The 21,256-nt window shown below is 41.3% G+C and overlaps 2 protein-coding genes and 1 pseudogene across 5 annotated transcripts; 2 read left to right on the top strand and 1 right to left on the bottom strand.

Annotated features, from left to right (window-relative positions):
* Positions 1–1,733: 1,733 nt before the first annotated feature.
* Positions 1,734–10,821, top strand: LOC103712571 (E3 ubiquitin ligase PQT3-like). Of its 3 annotated transcripts, XM_008799125.5 has the most exons (15): positions 1,734–2,724; positions 3,035–3,134; positions 3,357–3,438; positions 3,619–3,785; positions 3,946–4,025; positions 4,478–4,543; positions 4,649–4,805; positions 4,891–5,039; positions 5,203–5,367; positions 5,454–5,750; positions 6,128–6,169; positions 6,328–6,586; positions 6,910–7,032; positions 8,712–8,796; positions 10,134–10,821. In XM_008799125.5, the coding sequence occupies exons 1-15, from the start codon at positions 2,559–2,561 to the stop codon at positions 10,671–10,673; spliced, it is 2,478 nt and encodes an 825-aa protein (XP_008797347.1). In that variant the 5' UTR covers positions 1,734–2,558; the 3' UTR covers positions 10,674–10,821. The 3 variants fall into 3 exon arrangements, with proteins under 3 accessions (XP_008797347.1, XP_088577429.1, XP_088577428.1); XM_088721303.1 differs by lacking the exons at positions 8,712–8,796; positions 10,134–10,821 and adding an exon at positions 8,204–8,421; XM_088721302.1 differs by lacking the exon at positions 3,035–3,134 and having other exon boundaries at positions 1,758–2,724.
* A 481-nt stretch (positions 10,822–11,302) lies between these two features.
* Positions 11,303–15,670, top strand: LOC103712570 (pentatricopeptide repeat-containing protein At4g14850-like; annotated as a pseudogene). The gene is made up of 2 exons (XR_015986841.1): positions 11,303–13,026; positions 15,051–15,670. The product of XR_015986841.1 is annotated as a pentatricopeptide repeat-containing protein At4g14850-like (transcript).
* A 3,222-nt stretch (positions 15,671–18,892) lies between these two features.
* Positions 18,893–20,975, bottom strand: LOC103712569 (cation/calcium exchanger 1-like). The gene is made up of 2 exons (XM_088721305.1): positions 20,657–20,975; positions 18,893–20,561 (listed from the first exon to the last, which is right to left on the bottom strand). Exons 1-2 carry the CDS (start codon positions 20,773–20,775, stop codon positions 18,914–18,916), a joined length of 1,767 nt encoding a protein of 588 aa, XP_088577431.1. The 5' UTR covers positions 20,776–20,975; the 3' UTR covers positions 18,893–18,913.
* Positions 20,976–21,256: the final 281 nt, after the last annotated feature.

Below are 21,256 nucleotides of genomic sequence, written 5' to 3'. Positions count from 1 at the left end.
GATGAAGTCCTCTTGCAGATGAAACCTCGCATAAATGGTTTCTGCCTAGGTGGCCCTCATATCAATGGAGTCCACAGTAGTTTGTAAAGATGAATAATATGCAATGTATAACTTGAAGATTGAATCTTTTTGATCTCTTCACTATTCATCATCCTGAGCAACTACATTGTAATCTACTGCATCTCTTTGTATAACACTTTATGAGGAAAAAGAATAAAGTTTTAAATGACTTATGGGAGAACATTAGTTCGAGAAATGACTTGGAAACAATGTATGAGCATGATTTACATAACTGCTTGGATCAAAATAATGGTTATGGGATCATATTGAAGTCAAGCAACTACTTAGATCTAATAATATAATATATGCTAACTCTAAAGACACAACTAGTTGCTAGCACATGCAGTGCATGCGGCACTCTTGGTGAATGAATGTGCATTGTAGTCCCCTATTTAGAGTAAAATTGTAGTTCATCTTAAAATCCAAATCGATCAATTTATAGATCAATCTCGGAGGTTGAACTTATAAAATATTGAGACTAAGAAGGTGGAGGCGGCATATTATCATTGTAGTTTTTATTATACTGGAGCAAAGCATGTTGAGAATGTTGCACACAGGAGGAGGGGGTGAGAGCGTGTTAAATTTTATGTTACATGCAATTTTCACCTAACTAAATATGTGTAGGATCTTAAAAAGCACCAAAAGAGCAATTATATTGCGTACGGAGAATATCTAATGCATGCAGCAAGTCATTATGGTAAGTCTATCTTCGTGCTTTACTCATGTAATACATTCAAGTTGTATGAAACTAGTATTCTTCTAATTCATAATCATGCAATATTGTCATGCCCATGTACATGACCTTGATGTTTACAATTTTCAGCTAAACTTGGTGTTGCAGATAACAATCATTGACTTTATAATGTAATGCAATTTCCTTACCTACATGAGAGTTAATTGATTAGGTCGAGTCAAGTAAGGACAACGACATACAAACTCTGACCTATACTCGACCTTGTATCAGGTCAAGATTTCTCTTGATCCATATCCATTCACAGGTTATTTTGGGTCATTTGTTTGACCTCAATCTAATCAATTTTGTAAGAGTGATTTTTTGGTAAACCTATACTAACTTATCAAATTCAATATTTACAATTTTTACTGACTAATTTTCAAAAAGATTTAAATAACTAATATCAATAGAGAAACACTATTCACTTAAAAAAAAATTATCCAACATCACGACTTAACCCAATCTAAATTTTTTCAATCTAGATAAAATCTAACATCATAACCCAAGTCAAATCAAAACTTTGATCCATACTCGATCTATTTAAACTTCGGTTAGAGAATTTGACCCACGTCAAACCCTAACTAAAAAATCTTTGATCCAAACCCAACCCAAATAAGATCAGGATGGATCAAATTTATTGGAGCAGGTCAATTTTTTCCACCCTACGCATGAGTACAAATACTCACAATGCAATAGAAAATAATAGATTGCAAAACAAAGTGACGATCCAATTCCTCTTCCCTTTCTCTTAATTTAGACGGTATCCTCCTAATAGTGGGATCTGTGATCTAGAAAGCCAGACCAGATGGAAGGGACACGGAAGCCCACCCATCATCCGTTTTCCATGGGCCCCACATCTCCGCCGTTGCCGTCCGGCCCGCTTTAACCAACGAGGTGAAGGCGGTGAGGTTTTAACTGGAGCGGTCTGTCTATAAATACCGCACCCCGCACCACCCTCGACTCCTCGTTGGAAGTTGCCTTTTTTGTCCTCCGCGTTAAGGAAACCGGGCGTCTCCTTCTCCCTCTTTCTGTGAGCGCTGGAGATATCTCTCGAAAGGAAAGGGGAAACCCTAACCCTAACTTCCTTCGATCCCCCTCGAATCCATCCATCGCCTCGAGTTCTCTCCGGATCCTTCCCCGATTGATCGATCCAAGGCTTCCTCGCTGGTCGAGTTGGGGATTTTTCATCGGAGAAGCCACCGTTTCTTCGTTCTCTCCTCGAATTTCCGATCGAAGTGCTTGTTCGGGAGATTCTTGGATTCGCCGCAGCCTCGGGCGATTCCGTAACGGCGTTGGCGATCTGTTGAGCGCGGTGTCCGATATCGCCTCCTCCGGCTGAAACCCTTAAACCGAAGGGGGGTTTTTGTTGCGGAAGATCTTCTCTTCTTGTAGCGGTGGCGGTGATCGTCGATCTCGGTGATTCCGCTGCGGATCGGGGCCTTTTGCTGGTTGGATCGCTGTTCTATTCTATTGGGACGTGAAGCGATTGGCGGCGAACTCATCTCGGGTTTCTTCCTCTTTTCTCTTCCAGACAGATCGTTTCTTGATCGGGGAATAGAGCGTGATCTTCGTCAAGGATTGGAAAGGAGATATACTGCTTGTACACGTGTCTATGATTTCTGTTGTTCTAGCTTAATATCAGGCCTGTTTTTAATTTCGGCCTTAAAATTCAGTTTGCTGCTCGTTGTTTAATTTCCAGCAAGTTCTGTGTTTTTGGTTGATCTGGTTTGCAATTAGATCCGAAGAAAACCGGAAAGGAAAAATAATGGCTGTGTATTATAAGTTTAAAAGTGCCAAAGATTATGACTCTGTTCCAATTGAGGGTCAATTCATATCCGTTGCCAATTTGAAAGAACGAATTTTTGAATCGAAGCATTTGGGAAGGGGTACCGATTTCGACCTTATGGTCTCCAACGCGCAGACTAATGAAGGTTGGTTCTTCTTCTAGACTAGGTTCTCTTGATTGATTTGTTCATGCAGTTTACTTATAGGATTATAGTTCAACACGTTCAGCATTATCAGTTATTAGACTAAAAATATTAAAAAAAGGATGGATTTGGAGTATTTTTAGATAATTGTGCTTGAATATTTAAGAGATAAGGGGTAACTGAGTTTGTGAGATTGTGCCTGGTATTTGATTGATAATGTGTCTGTTGAGTTAGTTTGCTGGGAGTTATGCGGGCTGCGCTAATCTCACTCTGGATTTTTATAGACTTTGTGTTCTTCCATTTTCGCTTTCAGAATATGTAGATGAAGGTGCCATGATACCCAAAAATACATCAGTATTGATTCGTCGCGTCCCAGGACGGCCCCGGAAGCCTATTGTTACAGAACGAGACGAGTACTATTTTGCACTCTGAATCCTGATCATTTGATTAGCTCTTCTATGTACATTTGCTTTATGCCTTAGCCAATGAATTTAGATTTGTTTGTGTGAGAAGGATGTAGTTTTACTGAAATATATTTTTAAACTTTGTTGGGATTAAATTTCATAAGGCAACTTTAAGACAATGTTGAATTCCTGACCGGATCCTTTGATTGAAAGTTTGCATTCTATCTGCAGGATGAAAGTTGTAGAGGACAAGGTAGAAGATCTTCCACCAGCAAGTAGCACTTTGCTTGGTGATTCATCTACCATGAAATATGTAAGACTTAAATTTCTGGATACGATTCCCTATGCTTAATTTTTTTTTTTTTTAAATTCTGAACTGGTGTCGACCACCATTATCTTAGTTCTTGAATGGGTAATGAGTGGATTTTCCTGACTGTTCTCATCTTTGATTGATGGTAAGGATATTAATTTTACATTCAATCTAATTTCACAGCCTGAAGAATCTGAATGGGATGAATTTGGTAATGATCTGTATGCTATTCCTGAAGCACTTCCTGCTCTGTCAACCCATCCAGTAGTAGATGTTTCTCCTGCAAATAAGGTTGACGAGGATAGCAAGATTAAGGCTCTAATCGACACACCTGCCCTTGACTGGAATCGGTGAGACATTTAGTTGAAAATTTGACATTTCTTACATATATTTTGGAGTTAAAAAGCTTAGAAAAGTACAAGAGAATGAAGTAGCAATGGCAGCCACATTTGGTTTACCAATGAGGAACCATTCATAACAGTGTTTTTCACTGGGTCAAACCCTTTGCAGTCAAACGCAAGAAGGTTATGGTGCTGGAAGAGGCTTTGGTAGGGGAGTGGGTGGGAGAATGATTGCTGGTCGTGGTTTTGGTAATCCTTTAAACACCTGTAGTGCTCATCATGCTTGTCTCTTTTCGTGTATTGATACTGTTCTTCATTCTTGTGTCATTTTCCTTCTTTGATTCTTTGACTTACGTGCAGATCCTCACAATAAAATTAACTTTTTAGGTTGAACTAGAGTTTGGTTAATTTTGTGTTTGTTATATTTATGTGCCTCTAAAAGTAGCATATGTTCTTTCTGTTTTCCTACATATATTTGTGATACTAGGGACTCGCAAATGCATTCGTCCCTTGTCTGTTTATTGGGATGTTTCTTTTCTGATGTATCACATTTTAGAGTTAAAACATTTGTTATCCATTTTTCTATGGACTTTTGTTGCAAGAGTAAATGAGTTAGTAGATGATGCATGCTGCATGTATACTTTATTTTATCTTCCCATTGTTCTGGATTCTGACATTTTCATTTTTGTCACTAAATGAAGGCCGAGGTGGACTGGAGCGCAAGACGCCTCCAGCAGGCTATGTTTGTCATAGATGCAAAGTACCAGGTATTTATAATATGGTGACATATGAGGTCCCTGTCATTGTAATTAATTGTTTTTTCATCATTGGGGATCACCAATTTATGTACCTTAAGAGAAATTTCTTTCCAGGCCATTTTATCCAGCATTGCCCCACAAATGGTGATCCAAACTATGACATTAAAAGGATGAAACCCCCAACCGGAATTCCAAGATCAATGTTAGTGACAACTCCTGATGGCTCCTATGCACTACCTGGTGGTTCTGTTGCTGTTCTTAAGCCAAATGAGTAAGTTGATGACTTCATGCATTATTTTGTGTTATTACGGTGTTGTCATAGATATGACAGATGACGAACAACTTTTGCTACATAGAGCTGCATTTGAGAAGGAAATTGAAGGGTTACCTACCACCCGTCCTGTCAGTGATCTGCCACCAGAATTGCACTGCCCACTTTGTAAAGAAGTAATGAAAGATGCTGTTTTAACTGGCAAATGCTGTTTTAGGAGTTTTTGTGACAAATGTAAGTGTGTCTCGATGCTCTGGACTTGATTTCCATCTGTTATATTATTTGGCTTACATAAAAGTCATATCCTGAAGTTTTAATATTTTCCCGTTGAGCAATTACCAATTGCTACTTTCGTACTTGTTTGACCAGCAATCATTCTCTCATTTGCTTCCACCAGGCATAAGAGATTATATTATTAGCAAGTCAATGTGTGTCTGTGGTGCTACGGATATACTAGCAGATGACCTTCTTCCCAATAAAACGCTTAGAGAAACTATTAGTCGCATATTGGAGTCAGCAACTAGTAGTACTGACAATGCTGGAAGCCTTGTTCATATACAAGGTTTGAATGAGTACTTCTCATGGTTCTTGATATATAATTATTTATATCTTCTTGATGGAAATAACCTTTATCTTCTGGCCTTTCAGATATGGAGTCAGCTCGCGAAGTACAACCCAAAATTCCATCTCCTACTCTTTCTGCTGCATCCAAAGGTGAACCTAAGCAAGTTCCTCCAACAGAACCTTCTCCAAATGTGAAGGAAGGGGAGGCAGCAAGCAATGTAAAGGGTGCCCATGGTGAGACTAATTCTTCGGACAAGAAGGTCACTGTGAACGTCAATAAATCTGAAGCAATCCCAGAATCAGAAAATGCAAAAGTAACATTGCCAGAAAGTTCTCCAGTTCCTGAAGAAACACAGGAAAAGTTGCTTGCTGGAGACCAAGGTGGGTGATCTGCACTTGCGATGTAATATGTTTTTTCCTTTGTTTTTAGAAAAAAAAATATTGTCTGCAATATTCTGTCTAAAGACATGCATTGCACAAGGTGAGAAGGTGCAACTATTGTAAAGGTTCCTTCTGAGTTGCATAGCATGTTTTAGATTGATATTAAGGTGGAATCTTTCTATCCAAGGATAGTCGTATTCTAAAGTGAGAGGTTTTTTTATTTGGTGTTGGAAAAAGGAACTTGAATTGTATGCAGTAGTCTGGGGCAATAAATATGTAAGGGAAATGGCTATGGTGGATCTCTGGTTTTATGATAACCTTTCATATTGGTCTATTCTGTTCTCTTAAGATTGCTAATTTCTTCCTCCTTGTACCAGGAAAGAAGAAGAAGAAGAAAAAGACACGCCTGGCTGGCAATGGTTTGTGCATTACCTTATGTTTTGTTCTATGTGGATCAGTGTTACCAATCTGTGCCTTGCACAGTGCAGTGTAAAATCATTAGTTGCTTTATGTGGTATACAAATGAAAAATCAATCTAACTTATTTCCTGTTTGCTGCTTCCGTTTCCCATCTGCAGCTTCTGACATGCAATGGAGGCCTTATCAAGATTTTGGAGCTGAAAACTTTGTTGGGGTGCCTTTGGCTCCGTCAGGCTACAACCCATACTGGGCTGGTGGTGGAATGCCATTGGGAGTTGATGGATACATGGCATCATTCACGGGTCCCATGCAATACATGGGTTATACACCTGGCCCCTTTGATGTTCCTTTTGGTGGGGGAATTCTTCCACAGGATCCATTTGCTGCGCAAGGTTATATGATGCCAGCAGTTCCAAGGTATGCTTGGTTGTTATAAGTCCTCCTAGAGTTAGAAGACACCCAAGTTTTTAAATCTGAAACTGTTATCCTCTCATAAAATCTGAAACTTTAACCAGCTTTTTTTTATCCATTAGTTGTTTCTTTCGTTCATTTATGTAGGATATATATTATAATGTTTTGAAACAACTGGAATAAATAGGTTATGTACATGGTTACAAGCTTATTCTTGTTATTCTGGCAATTTTTCTCTTTCTTTTAGTTTGTTTTCTTGATAATTTTATATGCATAATTCAGTTACAGCATATGGCTGCATAAATTAACAAAAATTGTACATCTTACAGGGATATGTCTGAGTTCGGTATCGGAGGTATGAACCAGGGGCCTGGATATTTGACGAGGGAAGAATTCGAGGCTAAGAAGGCTGAACTAAGACGGAAGCGTGGACTGGACCGACTCCATGAAAGGTAATTGAAATGGTTACTATTTAGTTCTACTTTTTTTTGGGCATTTTCTGGATTTGTTGGAGTAATGCTTTTGTGAAGTCAAACTAAAGCATTGGTTACTGTTTGTTCACATACATGAGTACATGCATAAGAGAACTGGTTTACAAAGCCAGAGAGGTATTAGCTTCCAGGTCCCAGAATGGTGATTAGTATTTTCCTGGTTTGCTCAAAAATATGCTGTGAAGTTGACATGTTTAAGGCTTGTTGTTTGTGGTGGAAGTTGTATTCAAGATAAGAATTTTAATGAAGGTGGTATGTGAAGGCTAATATACATTCTTTTTCCAGCCATAACGTTGTATAAAAATGATATATTCCCTCCTTGATCCTTTTTTCTCGATTTTAAGTTTCTCAGAGTAGTTGTGATGGCATGTTACATGCAAAAATATATTAGAAACTAGTAGGATAATTGACTAATCAGATAAGATAAAATTGTTGACCAAGGCACATGTGCATAGGTGGAGATAATTAGTGGGTGAATTGCTTATAATATGGACAGCAGAAACACAACTAAAAATAAAATGACAATACGCAATGAAGTAAAAGTTTATTCCAGCTCTTTTAGTATATCAGCAGCTAATTACTAGCTTATCTAAATCCTGCTTTCTGTTTTTCGGTGCATGTGCCAGCGTTTCGCATGTTTCTTCTGTCTTCTCTTAATATCCCTTTGTTCCTTTAATTTAGTTGAAGTGGAGTAGCAAAATTCTGTTCATTATATTTGAGATCTCTCATATACTTGTAGCAAGACCTGTTCCATATTGTGTCCTTTTTCATATTTTTCCTCTGATCTCCTTTATTTATTTAAGTCTTAAACTAGAATCTGTCAGTGTAACCTATTTTCGAATGCCCTGAATTTTATACATGAATAACTAGCTGTATTTCATATGTTTGGTTTTGCTGTTTCAACCCTTGCTATTGATTTCTTCACATTTCGGGCGCCCTGTTTTTTAATATCCCGTGCGGTGCTGCACGTTACAGCATTTCAGTTTTGTTCCTCTTTTCTTTACATTCCAGTTGTGTTATGTTCAAGCCTTTTTGCATTGTGCGCTGTTTCCTTACTAGGTTTCCGTGTTTTACCATAAATTTTCTTGTGTCCTTGCTATCCCTTGCCACACTCATCTATGCTTTCTTTCAGTGAAAGCTCGTTGTTTGATGAACAAATTTTCCGCCTTGTGACTCTATTTGCATTGTCAGCAGCTTCAAAATGTTCCACTGGAGTGGCAACGTATGAGATATTTTTACTTTTGGCTAGTACCTGTATCTGTATATGCTGAGGAACCCCTTTGTTCTTCCAGTCATTTATTCAGCAATCCATTGGGTTTATTAATAAAAGCGATGCCTTACAGATCGTTATTTTGGACCTTTTTTTTTTTGTTTTTGTCAACGACTATCTTCTTAGCTTGATGGTGTGGATAACAAGTTTGTTGCTGCTGTTTTCAATGTGATTCTGGATGTCGCTATTGCTTTTGATGACATAATAGTCTTTCCAAGTGGACAGTCATGAAGAGGATGAGCTTGCTTAGCTTTCTTTGTATCCGGTCATCCATGTCATTTAACTATTCCTGGATTTCGAGTCTCTTGAGTTTTGCTGGGTTTGGCTGTTCCCTTTTATGGTTGCTCAAGTTGCTGCTGCTTGGTTTCAGGGAGAGGGAGCTCAGAAGGGAGGAGAGGGAGCCGAGAAGGGAACCAAGTCGCACGAACGATGTCTCTTCACTGAAGTCGAAGCCCGTACGTTCTCTTTTGTTGATTCATTTGCTTATTCATTTTTGTACTCTGGGCGTCATCGTAGCAGCATTAGTTATAAGCATCGGCAGAAACATGCACTTCTGCGGCATTACTAATTTCAGGGGCCTTTTCTTGCATAACCGAAGTTGTTACTGGGCCTTGGTAATGGTGTAAGATGTGTGATTCGTCCCTATGATCGTCCTAGATCTAAATGAGAGAGTCCTCCTCGGCGCGATCACGCAGGACACCCGGTCACCAATCGGGTCTTGACACGTGCCTGCCCACCTTTCGGCCGTGAACCCATTGGTGGTCCCCCCTGGCGTAGCGTGGAAGTAGATCACTGGTTTCTCCTGATTTCCGGGCTACCCTCTCATTTATTGGTAAAGCTAGCTGCAGGCAATTCGAAGGATGATGGTGACTTCGAGATTCGCCTTCAGGCAGCTTTAATAAGCTATAACACGGTAATGGTTAGGCAGGTTTTCGAGGGTGCAGCGTGAATTTTGGCCCTGAAATTGGACACAGGCTACTGACGTAACGATAATCCTGGCACTGCCACCTCGCCTCGTGGAAAGAGGTTTTGAAGTAAATCCTTGTTCTCTCGAGTTTGGGGGATGTATGTGTCTAAGAAAGGGGGGGAGTGTGTATTTCAAGCTGGCTCAATTATGTGTTTGACCTGAAGGAGACTTGTCTTTCAACTTAGAGTTGTTGTGCTATGATGACCTGATGACCCATGAGAGATTATTTTATATCGAGAAATTATGGGCTCTTCCATTGAACCTAAATGGATGATCACCAGATAATGTGGCTTCTTAGAGCGCCTTGGAAACCCTATTGCCCTTGGAGTGGGACTAGTTAGAGAGTTCGCCTGTAGGGAACTCGGTGCCATCCCTTTCTATCATGATGGGGTATAGGCGTCTACTTATTGATCTTGAGGTGTAGTCGGATCTATTGCATGGTCCTTCTTTCTGACCTTTGTGGACCTATCCTTTCATGTGGTTGAATAGGGGCCAAAAAAAGACTCAATAATACACTACGGTGTCACGACCGCAGACTCGGTCCGCCTTCAAATTTCTTTAGTCAACGGTCACTTTAAAGAGGCTGGAAAGAAAATCTATAACTTAAATTAATCGGTTTTATGAGTGCATGCATGATACTTTGATGGAAAGGCGTGTAAATTTGTTTATCTTTAAATGATTAATTATTTGAAGCTTGTGCCTTTAGTCATGTTGGGACCGAGGGCATTCTTGGCATTTGATCGCCGCAATTTAAAGTTTCGGCATGATTGGGCAACATGATTAGAAACTTTATCCATTCTAACAAGCAATCGTGCTTTGTTTCAGCGGCTGACGTCGCGAGCGGCGAGCCTCGACCGGTCCGACCGAGAAGACCGGTCCGAGAAAGGAGACCGCCGCGGGATCTCCCGCGACTCGGGCCGCCACTCCCCGAGCCGGACCGGGAAGAGAAGGGCCTCGGACCTGGACGAGCCGCCCCAGGCCGAGAGTGCTAAGCCGGAGCGGAAGCAGAAGGGCAGCGTGTTCTCTCGCATCAGCTTCCCGGAGTCCTCCTCCGGCGGCGGCGAGGGGGCCAGCAAGAAGAGGAAGTCGTCGGAGGTGCCGCTGAAGAACGGGCTGAAGGACCAGCACGAGCCGGCGGCCCACCACCGGTCCAGCTCGGACGGGCATAGAGTCGAGTGGAAGGGGTCCAAGGGTGGCGGCTCGTCGTCGATGGGAAGCCGGAGGTACGAGCATGTGTCGAGCGACGAGGAGTATCATTTCAAGAGGAAGCCGTCGTCGTCGAGGAGGGAGGCGGAGGAAGAGGGTCGGCCGGCGAGGGGATCCAGGGAGAGGGAGACGCATGAACGCGGGAGCAAGCGCCGATGAGAGAGAGAGAGAGAGTGGTGGACGTTGCAAGGGCTGTGATAAAGTGGGGGCTATGCCCGAATTTTATGTAATTACACCAAAAGTTTTTTATGTTTTCTGGATGGCATAATATTTCCTTATAGAATTATTGCAACCTGATCTTTTTCTACTGTTTGTGTGTTGCCGTGATTGTCTATTAAACTCTGGTTTTAGAGAGAGGCGTTAGATTGTTTTTTCGACTGGCTATTTAAGCCACCAGTGAACTATTTTGAAGGATGGGATGAGGTCACAAGTTTGAAATTGACAAACAAGATTGGGTGTTCAGATGAAAAATCTGTTTTAAGTTCTTTAAAAGATGAGGAGTTTGGATAACCTAAAAAATAGAAAATAAATAAAAAATTGAGTTTGAAAAAAAAAAATCTGTTACATTTTCCCCTTCTTAATAGCTTCCAGCTTCAATATATACATTCTACGAAATGTTGCTACTAAAGTTATATATATATATAGTAGAAGATAAAAATAGTTACACCAAATCAAGTCTTAGCTTTGGCCCAAATTGAGCCACTAATCCACATTTTGATTGGGTTTGATTTGAGCCAAAAATTTGATCCGATTTGGGTTCACCCAACTCACCATCCCTCGTTCCAACTTCCAACCATGAGTTGCAGCCCTACTAACCATTTGCATCCAAAAGAACGCTAGATTCGCTTTTCCCTCCACTCCCCCCGCCCCCCAGTGTCTCCAAGCCATGTCCTTCCTGGTCCCGTCACCGCCGCCGCCCTCCCATGCTTTCGTCCCCCGACTCCCAGTCTCTCGCTGCCGCCGTCGAGCTCGCAGTCGCCGCCCGCTCCGCCCGCCTTGGCCGCGCCGCCCATGCCCAGATTGTCAAGTCCCTCTCCCCCCTCATCCCCTGCTTCCTCTCCAGCCACCTCGTCAACATGTACTCCAAGCTCGATCTCCCCTCCGCCGCGGCCGCCACCCTCGCCCTCGACCCCGCCCCCTCCGTCGTCACCTGGACCGCTCTCATCTCCGGCGCCACCCAGAACGGCCGCCCCCTCCCCGCCCTCCTCCACTTCACCTCCATGCTCCGCGCCTCCGTCCGCCCCAACGACTTCACCTTCCCCTCCGTCTTCAAGGCCGCCGCCGCTCTCCGCCACTCTCTCGCCGGCCGCCAGCTCCACTCCCTCTCCCTCAAGTCCGGCCTCATCAATGACGTCTTCGTGGCCTGCGGCGCCCTCGATATGTACTACAAAACCGGCCTAGCTTTCGAGGCTCGCCAGATGTTCGATGAAATGCCTCATAAAAACATTGTCGCTTGGAATGCCGTCATGACCAATGCGGTGCTTGACGGCAGGCCTGATGAGGCCATCGATGCCTTTATGAAGCTCCGGTTGTCGGGCGAGTGCCCCAACACGATCTCGCTCTGTGCCTTCTTGAATGCCTGTGCTGGAGCTTCCTACTTGTGGCTTGGGGCACAGCTCCATGCCTTTGTGATACAATCCGGGTTTGATTCGAATGTCTCAGTGGGAAATGGGCTCATTGATTTTTACGGGAAGTGCCATTGGGTGGATGAGGCGAGGGCGGTGTTGGACAGGATGCCAACAAAGAATGATGTCTCGTGGTGCTCGATGCTTGTGGTGTACGCGCAGAATGGAACCGAAGAAGAGGCATTTAAGGTGTATTTGGATGCACGGAGGGAAGGTATCGAGCCAACCGACTTCATGGTCTCCAGTATCCTCACCACTTGTGCTGGCCTCGCAGGACTTGACCTTGGGCGATCTGTCCATGCTGTTGCCATTCGATCCTGCGTTGATGGGAACATCTTTGTTGGTAGTGCGCTTGTGGACATGTATGGGAAGTGTGGGAGCATTAGTGATGCCGAGCAAGCATTTCGGGTGATGCCTGACCGGAACCTTGTCTCATGGAATGCAATGATTGGAGGGTATGCTCATTATGGAGATGCTCATATGGCACTTGCTGTGTTTGATAAGATGATTAATAGTGGTGAGGTTGCACCAAATTACGTGACCTTGGTCAATGTGATCACTGCATGTAGCAGAGGAGGGATGACAAGGGAAGGACTGGAGTTGTTTGAGACAATGAGGGAAAGATTTGGGATTGAGCGTCGTACAGAGCACTATGCATGTGTGGTGGACTTGCTTGGGCGCGCAGGGATGGAAGAGCGTGCATATGAGTTCATAAAGGAGATGCCAGTGAGGCCATCTGTTTCGGTTTGGGGGGCACTTCTTGGGGCTTGTAGAGTGCATGGGAAGACGGAGCTGGGGAGAATTGCAGCAGAGAAGTTGTTTGAGATTGACCCTCAGGACTCGGGCAATCATGTACTGCTCTCCAACATGTTTGCATCAGCCGGCAGGTGAGAAAGGATATTTTCATACCATTAATTCCCTGAATTTGTAAGTTTAATTGATTGCATTAGGGATAACAGAACATGCTTCTGAATGGTGGGAAAAATCGATAAGCAATACCTGTGAAATGTTATGTGATTACTTTATCTTGTTAGAGGCCTTCCTTCACATTATGCATTAGGGAACCTCTTTCTCATTTTTGTCAGCTGGATGCCCTTGCCCTGTTTTCCTACAACAAAATGATCTTGTTTTTCAGAGCTTGCTCAAACTAACTGGTTTTAATGTAGCATTGACTTATATAATGCTAGATTCTTAGAACAGCACATGATGATTCCTAGAATATCACACTGAATTCTTATTTTATGTATAGATATAATTTGGTGATAAATTATTTTTAAAAAATAGTATTTTTATAATAATATTATAAGGCAAAGACTTGTGCTGATACAACTTAATAGTTTTAGCCTCTTTTCATTATTATATAGATCTATTTTACTTTAAATACCAACTTAAACCAAAAAACTAAATCCTTGTAAAACGAACTTGATATAAATATCTTGTCATGTACTGGGACTTGTGAGGCAAAAGAAAAGGGGAGCTCGAAAATGGTATTCTAAAAAGAATTTTGCATCTTGGTAATAGCTCTGGAGTTAAGGTCGGGTGAATGAGGAGGCATAGCTAATATTGATGATCTCTTACTTAAAAGTGGCAAGTGGAATTGTTTTCTAAACATCATTTTTGACATGGGCTGTTTTTCAAGCCTGAGGATGGTAAGAAAGTTCACTTATGGAACTTTAAAGACCCATTACTCTTTATTGCCTTAAATTATTCTACTTCAGGTTGAGGCTCATGTATGTTTTCACAATCAGGAACTGACATAAGACTCTTTGAGATGCACCTTAATTTTCATGAGCCAAACAGGAGGGGACTTGCTTCTTCAGCAATGGTGCCATCACCTCTAAACAAGCCTGTGTATTACAATGTTCTTTGCCAAGAGTTTTTTATTTGAGCAATGATGGGTAAAAATTATCCGTGTAATATGTTTTAAATGGACTGTGAAAGGAAGTCTGAGATTGAGCATCTGCTAAATCTGGAAGAATTGAAGAGAGGAGTGTGCAGAAAGTTCTAAACTTGACATCTGCCTTTTGATAGCCAGAAACATTGGTTGGCATGCAATGACCATTTGGATGTCACTGATTTAGAAATGACTTCCATATTATGATAGCAAAAGTGATCTTTTGAGCTTGTTTCCCAAAAGAAAAATCTATGGTCAATTTTTTTTTAAGAAAATTAGAAATAAAGAGCATCATCCCCCCGCCCCAACCAAAAAAAAAAAAATCTATGGGCATTTTTTTTAAAATGAAGAGCATTGTTTCTGAATTCCTTTTCCTAGTTTTTTGTTTCTACTTTATTGCTTGGGTTTACCCTCCTCATATGGAGCAAAGTTGAAGGGGCATCTGCTAGGGTTACCTATGTAGTTGATTGTCTACTATTCCCAAGTGTTTCCTGCAATGTTCAGGAAACTACTTGCTTGGCAGATGAATAGGCTATAGGAGGAAACCCTTTTGAGTCTGTTCCTTTCTATCCTATCAGTCTTACAATTCATAAACAGCATTTTGTCTCAAAAGAAACTACAATTTTTTTATCATAACAGGAAAATCAGAAGGTTAAGGTTGTATGGAGTCACTAATGTAGCTTGAAAGATATTTTCGCCCAGAACCTATTGATTTCATACATATATAAGATATTCAATTTTCATTTAGATCTTCAGATCCTGGAATGATAAGAAAAAATTCCACTTGCAAAGCTGATTAGCTATCTCAAGTCTCAGTCTAACACTATCCTTTTTATTACTACATGAACATTTCAACACTCTGATTTGGTCATTCTATATCCTGTTTATGCATAAATATTTGGCATCTCTTTTTACTTCAAGTATTTTCATTAATTTAGTTATTATTTGATTGAAGCACATGATTAGTATCTGGCACACTTATTTCGTTTTCTGAATTGCCTTTAACCTCATCCCCAGGTGGGAAGAAGCCACAGTAGTGAGGAAGGAGATGAAGGATGTGGGGATCAAGAAAGGTCCAGGATGCAGTTGGATCACATGGAAGAATGTGCTCCATGTTTTCCAAGCGAAAGACTCAACCCATGAGAGGAATGATGAGATCCAGGCAATGCTGGCTAAGCTACAAAGAGAGATGCAGGCAGCTGGCTATGTGCCTGACACACGGTATGCTCTCTATGATCTAGAAGAGGAAGAGAGAGACCGAGGTGCTTCAACACAGTGAGAAGCTTGCTCTTGCCTTTGGTCTCATTTGCATCCCACCAGGGATTCCTATAAGAATCACCAAGAATCTACGGGTCTGCGGAGACTGTCACCGAGCCATCAAGTTCATCTCAGGCATTGTTGGAAGAGAGATTATCGTGAGGGATAACAATAGGTTCCATCATTTTAAGGATCATCAATGCTCATGTAGAGATTATTGGTGAAGATACAATTTCTTATATTTGGTAGATTAGTCATCTTCATTGTTGTACCATTGCAATTTTATTGAGGAATAAGTTATGCCTAGAGTGCTTCTAATGGAACAAGGAGCAGCTGTCATTTTTTGATTTATATTTCAGAATTTGAAGGCTTTTTACAAAGAGTCAATGCATCCCCTACCTTTCCTCAGGCAGATAAAGGGAAACAAATCTATCTTCATCAAATGGAGTTTCTCAACTATGTATTTTCCAAACTTTATCTCTGTCTTCAAATCTTTATTCAACTCCGCATCCTGAGTTTATTGCGATCTGTAGTGTAGGACACTGTCATTGATACTAGAACCATAAGTACAACCTTAAGCAACTTAAGGCTTGCTTGCAATAAGGAGATACACATGCAAGGTGAAGCTTTAGTGAGACAATCCAGCATAGGTACTCCTTAATCTGTACTGATCTTTTAGTCGACAGAATCAGGGAGAGCTTTGCACTCTGAAACACAACCAGGGTCGAGAAAGTCAGGGAGAATGTATTGAAAATACTCATGGAGAAGGAATGTCTGAACTCAATAGGTTTAAAAATGTACTGCACGGCAAACACAACACTTGTGATCTAAATTGCCTTTGAAACGCATCTCCAAGTGGTAAGAAGCCGTAGAAGTGAGGAAATAGATGAAGGATGTGGGGATTAAGAAAGGTATAGCATGCAATGCCATCCATGTTTGCGAAGGGGGACTTTTTTGTGAAATGCCATCTCTATTATATTAGATGAATCATCCCCAGCATTTTGGAGACATGAATTTTGAGGCCTTGCCGAAGGCGGGCTTCGACCAACCTTTTCTCGATATTGTGAGATTTTTGTACAAGTATTTAGGCCTTACATATTCTCTAGAATTAATACCATATAGAAAGTGTGGCTCTATCACTTGCCTAGCTTGAGTGGTGGATTTAAGGCGTGACATGAACCATCTTGGTTATTATCAATTCATTTTCATTACAATCATAGCAACACTTGAAACCACAGGGTAATGTTTTTCATACACAGACACAATGAAGATCATGGCAACAATACCAATGAATAGAAAAAAAAAATTGTTTATGACTTCCAAGAGTGCTCGTAAAAATAAAAAGTATTTTATTTTTACTTCAAAATTTGGATGGTTTTTCAACATCAGGTCACACATTCACACCTTTTCTTCTATTGTCATTCATGGGAACAAGCCAATCTTTCCAGACGGGTGGAATTCTCAACAAGGTACTTCACAAACTCTACCTCAGTCTTTCTGCCCTTAAATCCACGCAAATCAAAATGTGTAAGGTATCGGCATTGATGTTTTTGGAGCCCACTTATTTCCTTTAAGTCCCACTCCAATTTTTTTAAACTCATATCCAGCTGCACAGAAGGCAATTACCATCAATAGTAGGAAAAACCGATTACACTATAATTATCCATGTTCAGATTTTTACTGATGTACTACCATTCAAGAATCAAATTCAAAATCTTTAGTTGCTAAGAAAAGTTTTGTTTCTTTTGTCAAATAAGAAAAGGGTATGACCACTAGAGTAAGCGCAAATACTAACGAACTAACAACTAAAACCCAACTTTGTAGACAAAATATCCAACAATAATTCAATCTATAATTAGCCATATCACTTATTGCCAAAACAAACAGATGCCGAATGGATTTAAACCAAACATCAGGTTGCATTGGGTTGGATTGGCTTAATCATATTCAGTCAAGATAGCATGCTAGTTTGATTATGAAAAGAGTTTGGTTGGCAGTAGATCTATTCACGAGCTGGATGGCCTACATGGCCTGCTCGAGCTCGAAGTATTTCGAACGAGCTTGGATCAAAGATTTAGACCCACCGAACCGGGCTGAGCCTGAAAAATAAGCCTGTTTAATAAACAGGCTAGGCTCAGGCTTGGAGATTAAGCCTCAGCCTAAGCTCAGCCTAGCATGATTATTATATTTTCTTATGTTATTTATTTATATTTGATGTGGTTGTTGGCTTGTTTGACAAGTATTGTTGATATGTGAAATTAATCGAATAATAGACATGTTGTAGATTATTAGCAATTTTAATTATTCATATTTAGTATTTTAAGATATTTTAAATTATTTTTAGTATTTTTTAGAAAGAAAACAAAAAAAAAATATCTAGAAGGTAAGCCCGAAGGCTGGGCTACATCGTGCTCTAGCATATGAAAGCTGTGTCATCCTTTGGGCAGCTCAAGCTCGGCCTGCCTTGGCCTATGAGTAAATCTAGTTGGCAAAAAGAGGAGAAAAAGAAAAGTTATTGATTGAAATTGATTCTTCTAGAATTACAATTGGATTACATGTAACAATGCTATTTGTTAGTGCTTAAGAACAGAATGGAAAATGTGAATTAGGGTTTGCTTCAATGGTCACAATCTTTTATTTAACAATTAAAGTTTCTGGGTTTGGTTAGCTACTGCATCCCCAAAGCCTGAGTTATTCAGTGTAGGTGAATCCTCCACCTTCCTCTTTCTCTCTTATAATCAAGGACTGGAAGAACATTGGAAGATCACTCTTACTAAAATCAAGGTAATAGACCAACATAATTTTCTCTCGCTTTGAAGAAACTTTGGGGGAAATTGCCTTTTTGATTTCGAGATCTTCTTAGTTTTTCAAAATAATTGACAAGGAGAAGAGTGGTATTGCTTATACTAGAGACAAAAAGGAGAGCGTATGGTTCTAGTTTTATATTGTATATAATTTTGTTTTTCCAAGTGCCGGTGAGATACAATTATCATATGGGTTTCTATTTTGACAGAGGTTAAATCCAAACCCCAATTTGGGTCACCCAAAGAATAAAATATGGCATGTTGATTGTACTCTATTACTTGAGTCTGAATGCTGGTTTGACTTAGAAGCCCCTTTAAAAATGAGCTCTAATGTTGCCAAGCTATTAATTGTGAAATTGAATGGGCATTTTGGAACCTAAGGACAATCCAAGTTAGGCACTGTCATGCAGAAATATATAAATTGAGTCTAAATTTGGCAAATTATACCCTATGCTGCGTGTATCAATATGCCATGCACCACGCCAATCAGCTCGTCTCCTTCCTTGAGAGCATGATGAATAGGGCCCGGCCCATAGGAAGGAGGCTAGATAATTGGCATGGTGTACACATTGCAGAATATAATTTCTCCCAAAGTTTCAACCTTAACCTTGATTATGTAAGTTGCTATATAACTGCAAACTTCCAGTTTCTTAGTGGCATGAACCTTCTATTCCATGTCAAAAGCAAGTGGATCTGGACCTAATATTTAAATAAAAAAATAAATAACACTAATTCCCCCCTAAAAAATTGGATATACTTGCAAAACAAAAATAAAATGCCCACAATCTATTGCACCAATTGGACTAAATTTCTCCATTGTTATTGAAGCTGAAGCAACCCAAGTGACTCTACAATTCTCAGAGACATAAAACAAAGATAAATAGTTAGGAGTCCACAGCCAAAGACCCTGTCAAGCTTCATGCCTCTCCAAGGCAACATCAGCAGGGCCCACAACAGGCCACCAATCAGAAACCCCATTGTCTGAAACATGGTGGGGTCCTTTGGGATGACCAAGGGAGAAGGGTAGGCAGCCCATGAGGAGAAGATAAGGGGGAGGCCCAGGCCCACCAGGATGTTGAAGATGGGCCCACCATAGGATCCAGATATCGCCACCTGGGCCCCACCTGGCTTTGCTTGCAGTGCCACAAACACGTTGGCGACAAAGTCCCCCAAAGAATTACCCCAGGCTAGGACAGTGAGTCCTAGAAGTGAAGGGCTTATCTCTAATACAGTCCCAGTGGAGACTAGCAGAGAAACCAGCTCTTCAGCAATAATATAGATCCAAACAACACCCATAAGGAAGCCACCTGCAAGCCATGGACATAGAAATTTTGTTGGAGGTCCATCCTTCTTAGTTTTCAAAGATGCAGCAATACCACAAGCCATCCCTATCAATCCACCAAAGAGATAGATCACCATTCTTTCCTCTGCAGCCTTTCCTTCCCTCTTGGAATCCCAGACGACTGCCAAAAGAACTGGTGCAAATGTTGCTGAAGCAACTGCATATGGCTTAGACCATCTCTCATGGGAAACATCTGGAATTGTCAATCTCCTAGGAAGATAAAGAGGCAGCTCTAGAAGGTACAGAAATCTGCCAAACCAAGAAGAAGTTGATGAGTTGATCCTGAAGCAGATCTTGGCAGCCTTTGGTTCATTAGCCCATCGGCCTTCTTCTTCCGCTGTCAAGATCGATTCATCCATTTCTGCGATGCTACTTAACAGAGGAGCCCCCAAGTCACCATGCTCTGCTGCTTGGAATGAAAAGGTTTTGCCGCTGCGCAATGGAGCGCAGACATCAATTAGATCCTCCTCTTCATCCTCCTTCCAAAAGAGATGTCCAATAGAAACGAGGAGCACATAAACCACATAGAGTGAAGTGAAGGCCAAAGCGCAGAGCACGTTGATGTTGCCTATAATATTGATCATCAGCAAAACCAAAAGAACGAAGAGGAGGAAGCCCAGGTCTCTAATGAAGCTCAACTTGTCGACGACGATCTCGCGAGGGCCGACGCAGATGCTTATGGTTCCTACAACCACGCATGACACAAAGAGAGCAGCACCCAAGATGCTGTTCAGGCCAACAACATTGGTGTCAGGATCCTTGAAGGAGACGATGCTAGAGAAAATGTCAGGGGCACCATTCCCCAAGGAAAGAAGAGTAACTCCAGCAACGGTGGGGGGTAGCTTCAGCAGCCTTGTTAAGCCCTCTAAATTTGAGCAGAAATAACGGGCTGCTGTGTTGCCCAGAAGGTAGAATAGCAAGAGAAGCCACAGGAGCAGCAAGATGCAACCGAGAGCTGGATAGTTGCCACAAGCGCAGTAGAACAAGTGGAGGTAATTGATGTATCCTTGGGGATCGCATCGGGCCGTGGATGTCAAGTAGCTGCACTTTGCCTCGGAGCTTTCATATCTGTGGAGGCCATTGCATCCGTCGTCGAAATCTTCAGGAGATCGAATCGAGTTTCCTCTAACGATGGCTCGAGGATATGAAGGGTGGATCTGAGTTGAAAGATAAAAGAAAAACAGCAGCAGAAACGATGAGGCGAGGAAGACATGGAATACCTTAGCTTGCGATGCAGAAGAGGCTCTGTTTGCCATGGAAGAAGGATCAGGAGTGGAAGGTTGGAGTTCTTATCATTATGAGGAATTAAAGAGTTCTTATCATTGTGGAGACCGAGCATGGCATATACTACTCCTGGGCGCCGATCAGCTTAAGAATTCACCGAGATAAGTGTTGGTTGGTGAGAAACTGGTAAAAGATGGCTCACAGTAGACCACAGCAAAGTTGGGCTTTGAAGGACAAAAAGGTCTTAGGGGCGGATACCATCTTCGGACTCAGCCTTGTCAAATAGATTTGGAACAAAGATTGGCGAGGAGCAGTATATTTCTGAAAGAAAAAAATTATATTTATGTCTGTATATTACAATGTACGGAAGTAGCCAATATAGTACTATGAGGCTGATGAAGTTTGATAAGACCGACTAAGTTTGGCACAATCAATCAATTAATGATCCTATAATGATTCTAACATGCAGGATGGTAAGAGGCTGCAGTTCTTTTCAGACTATGCAGATGTTTTGAAAGATGAACAGAGCTGTGGACTGGATCGCCTTCTTCACTATTCAACACTCAGAAAAAATTTTTCTAGACATGCTATATAGT

The sequence above is a fragment of the Phoenix dactylifera genome, chromosome 5 (assembly GCF_051530095.1).
Source record: "Phoenix dactylifera cultivar Ajwa chromosome 5, Ajwa_hap1_PhDact_Kaust_v1.1, whole genome shotgun sequence".
NCBI lineage: Eukaryota > Viridiplantae > Streptophyta > Magnoliopsida > Arecales > Arecaceae > Phoenix > Phoenix dactylifera.
The sequence above is the reverse complement of the archived record's forward strand: the minus strand, read 5'-3'. Positions and strand labels throughout refer to the sequence as shown.

Coding starts and splice junctions, on each gene's coding strand:
- LOC103712571 (XM_008799125.5), top strand. CDS start 2,559: ATGGCTGTGTATTATAAGTTTAAAAGTGCCAAAGATTATGACTCTGTT. Junction 4,806..4,890: donor GCTGTTCTTAAGCCAAATGA/GTAAGTTGATGA, acceptor TTTGCTACATAG/AGCTGCATTTGAGAAGGAAA. Junction 6,587..6,909: donor ATGATGCCAGCAGTTCCAAG/GTATGCTTGGTT, acceptor TACATCTTACAG/GGATATGTCTGAGTTCGGTA.
- LOC103712569 (XM_088721305.1), bottom strand. CDS start 20,775: ATGCTCGGTCTCCACAATGATAAGAACTCTTTAATTCCTCATAATGAT. Junction 20,562..20,656: donor CTTCTGCATCGCAAGCTAAG/GTATTCCATGTC, acceptor AGCCATCGTTAG/AGGAAACTCGATTCGATCTC.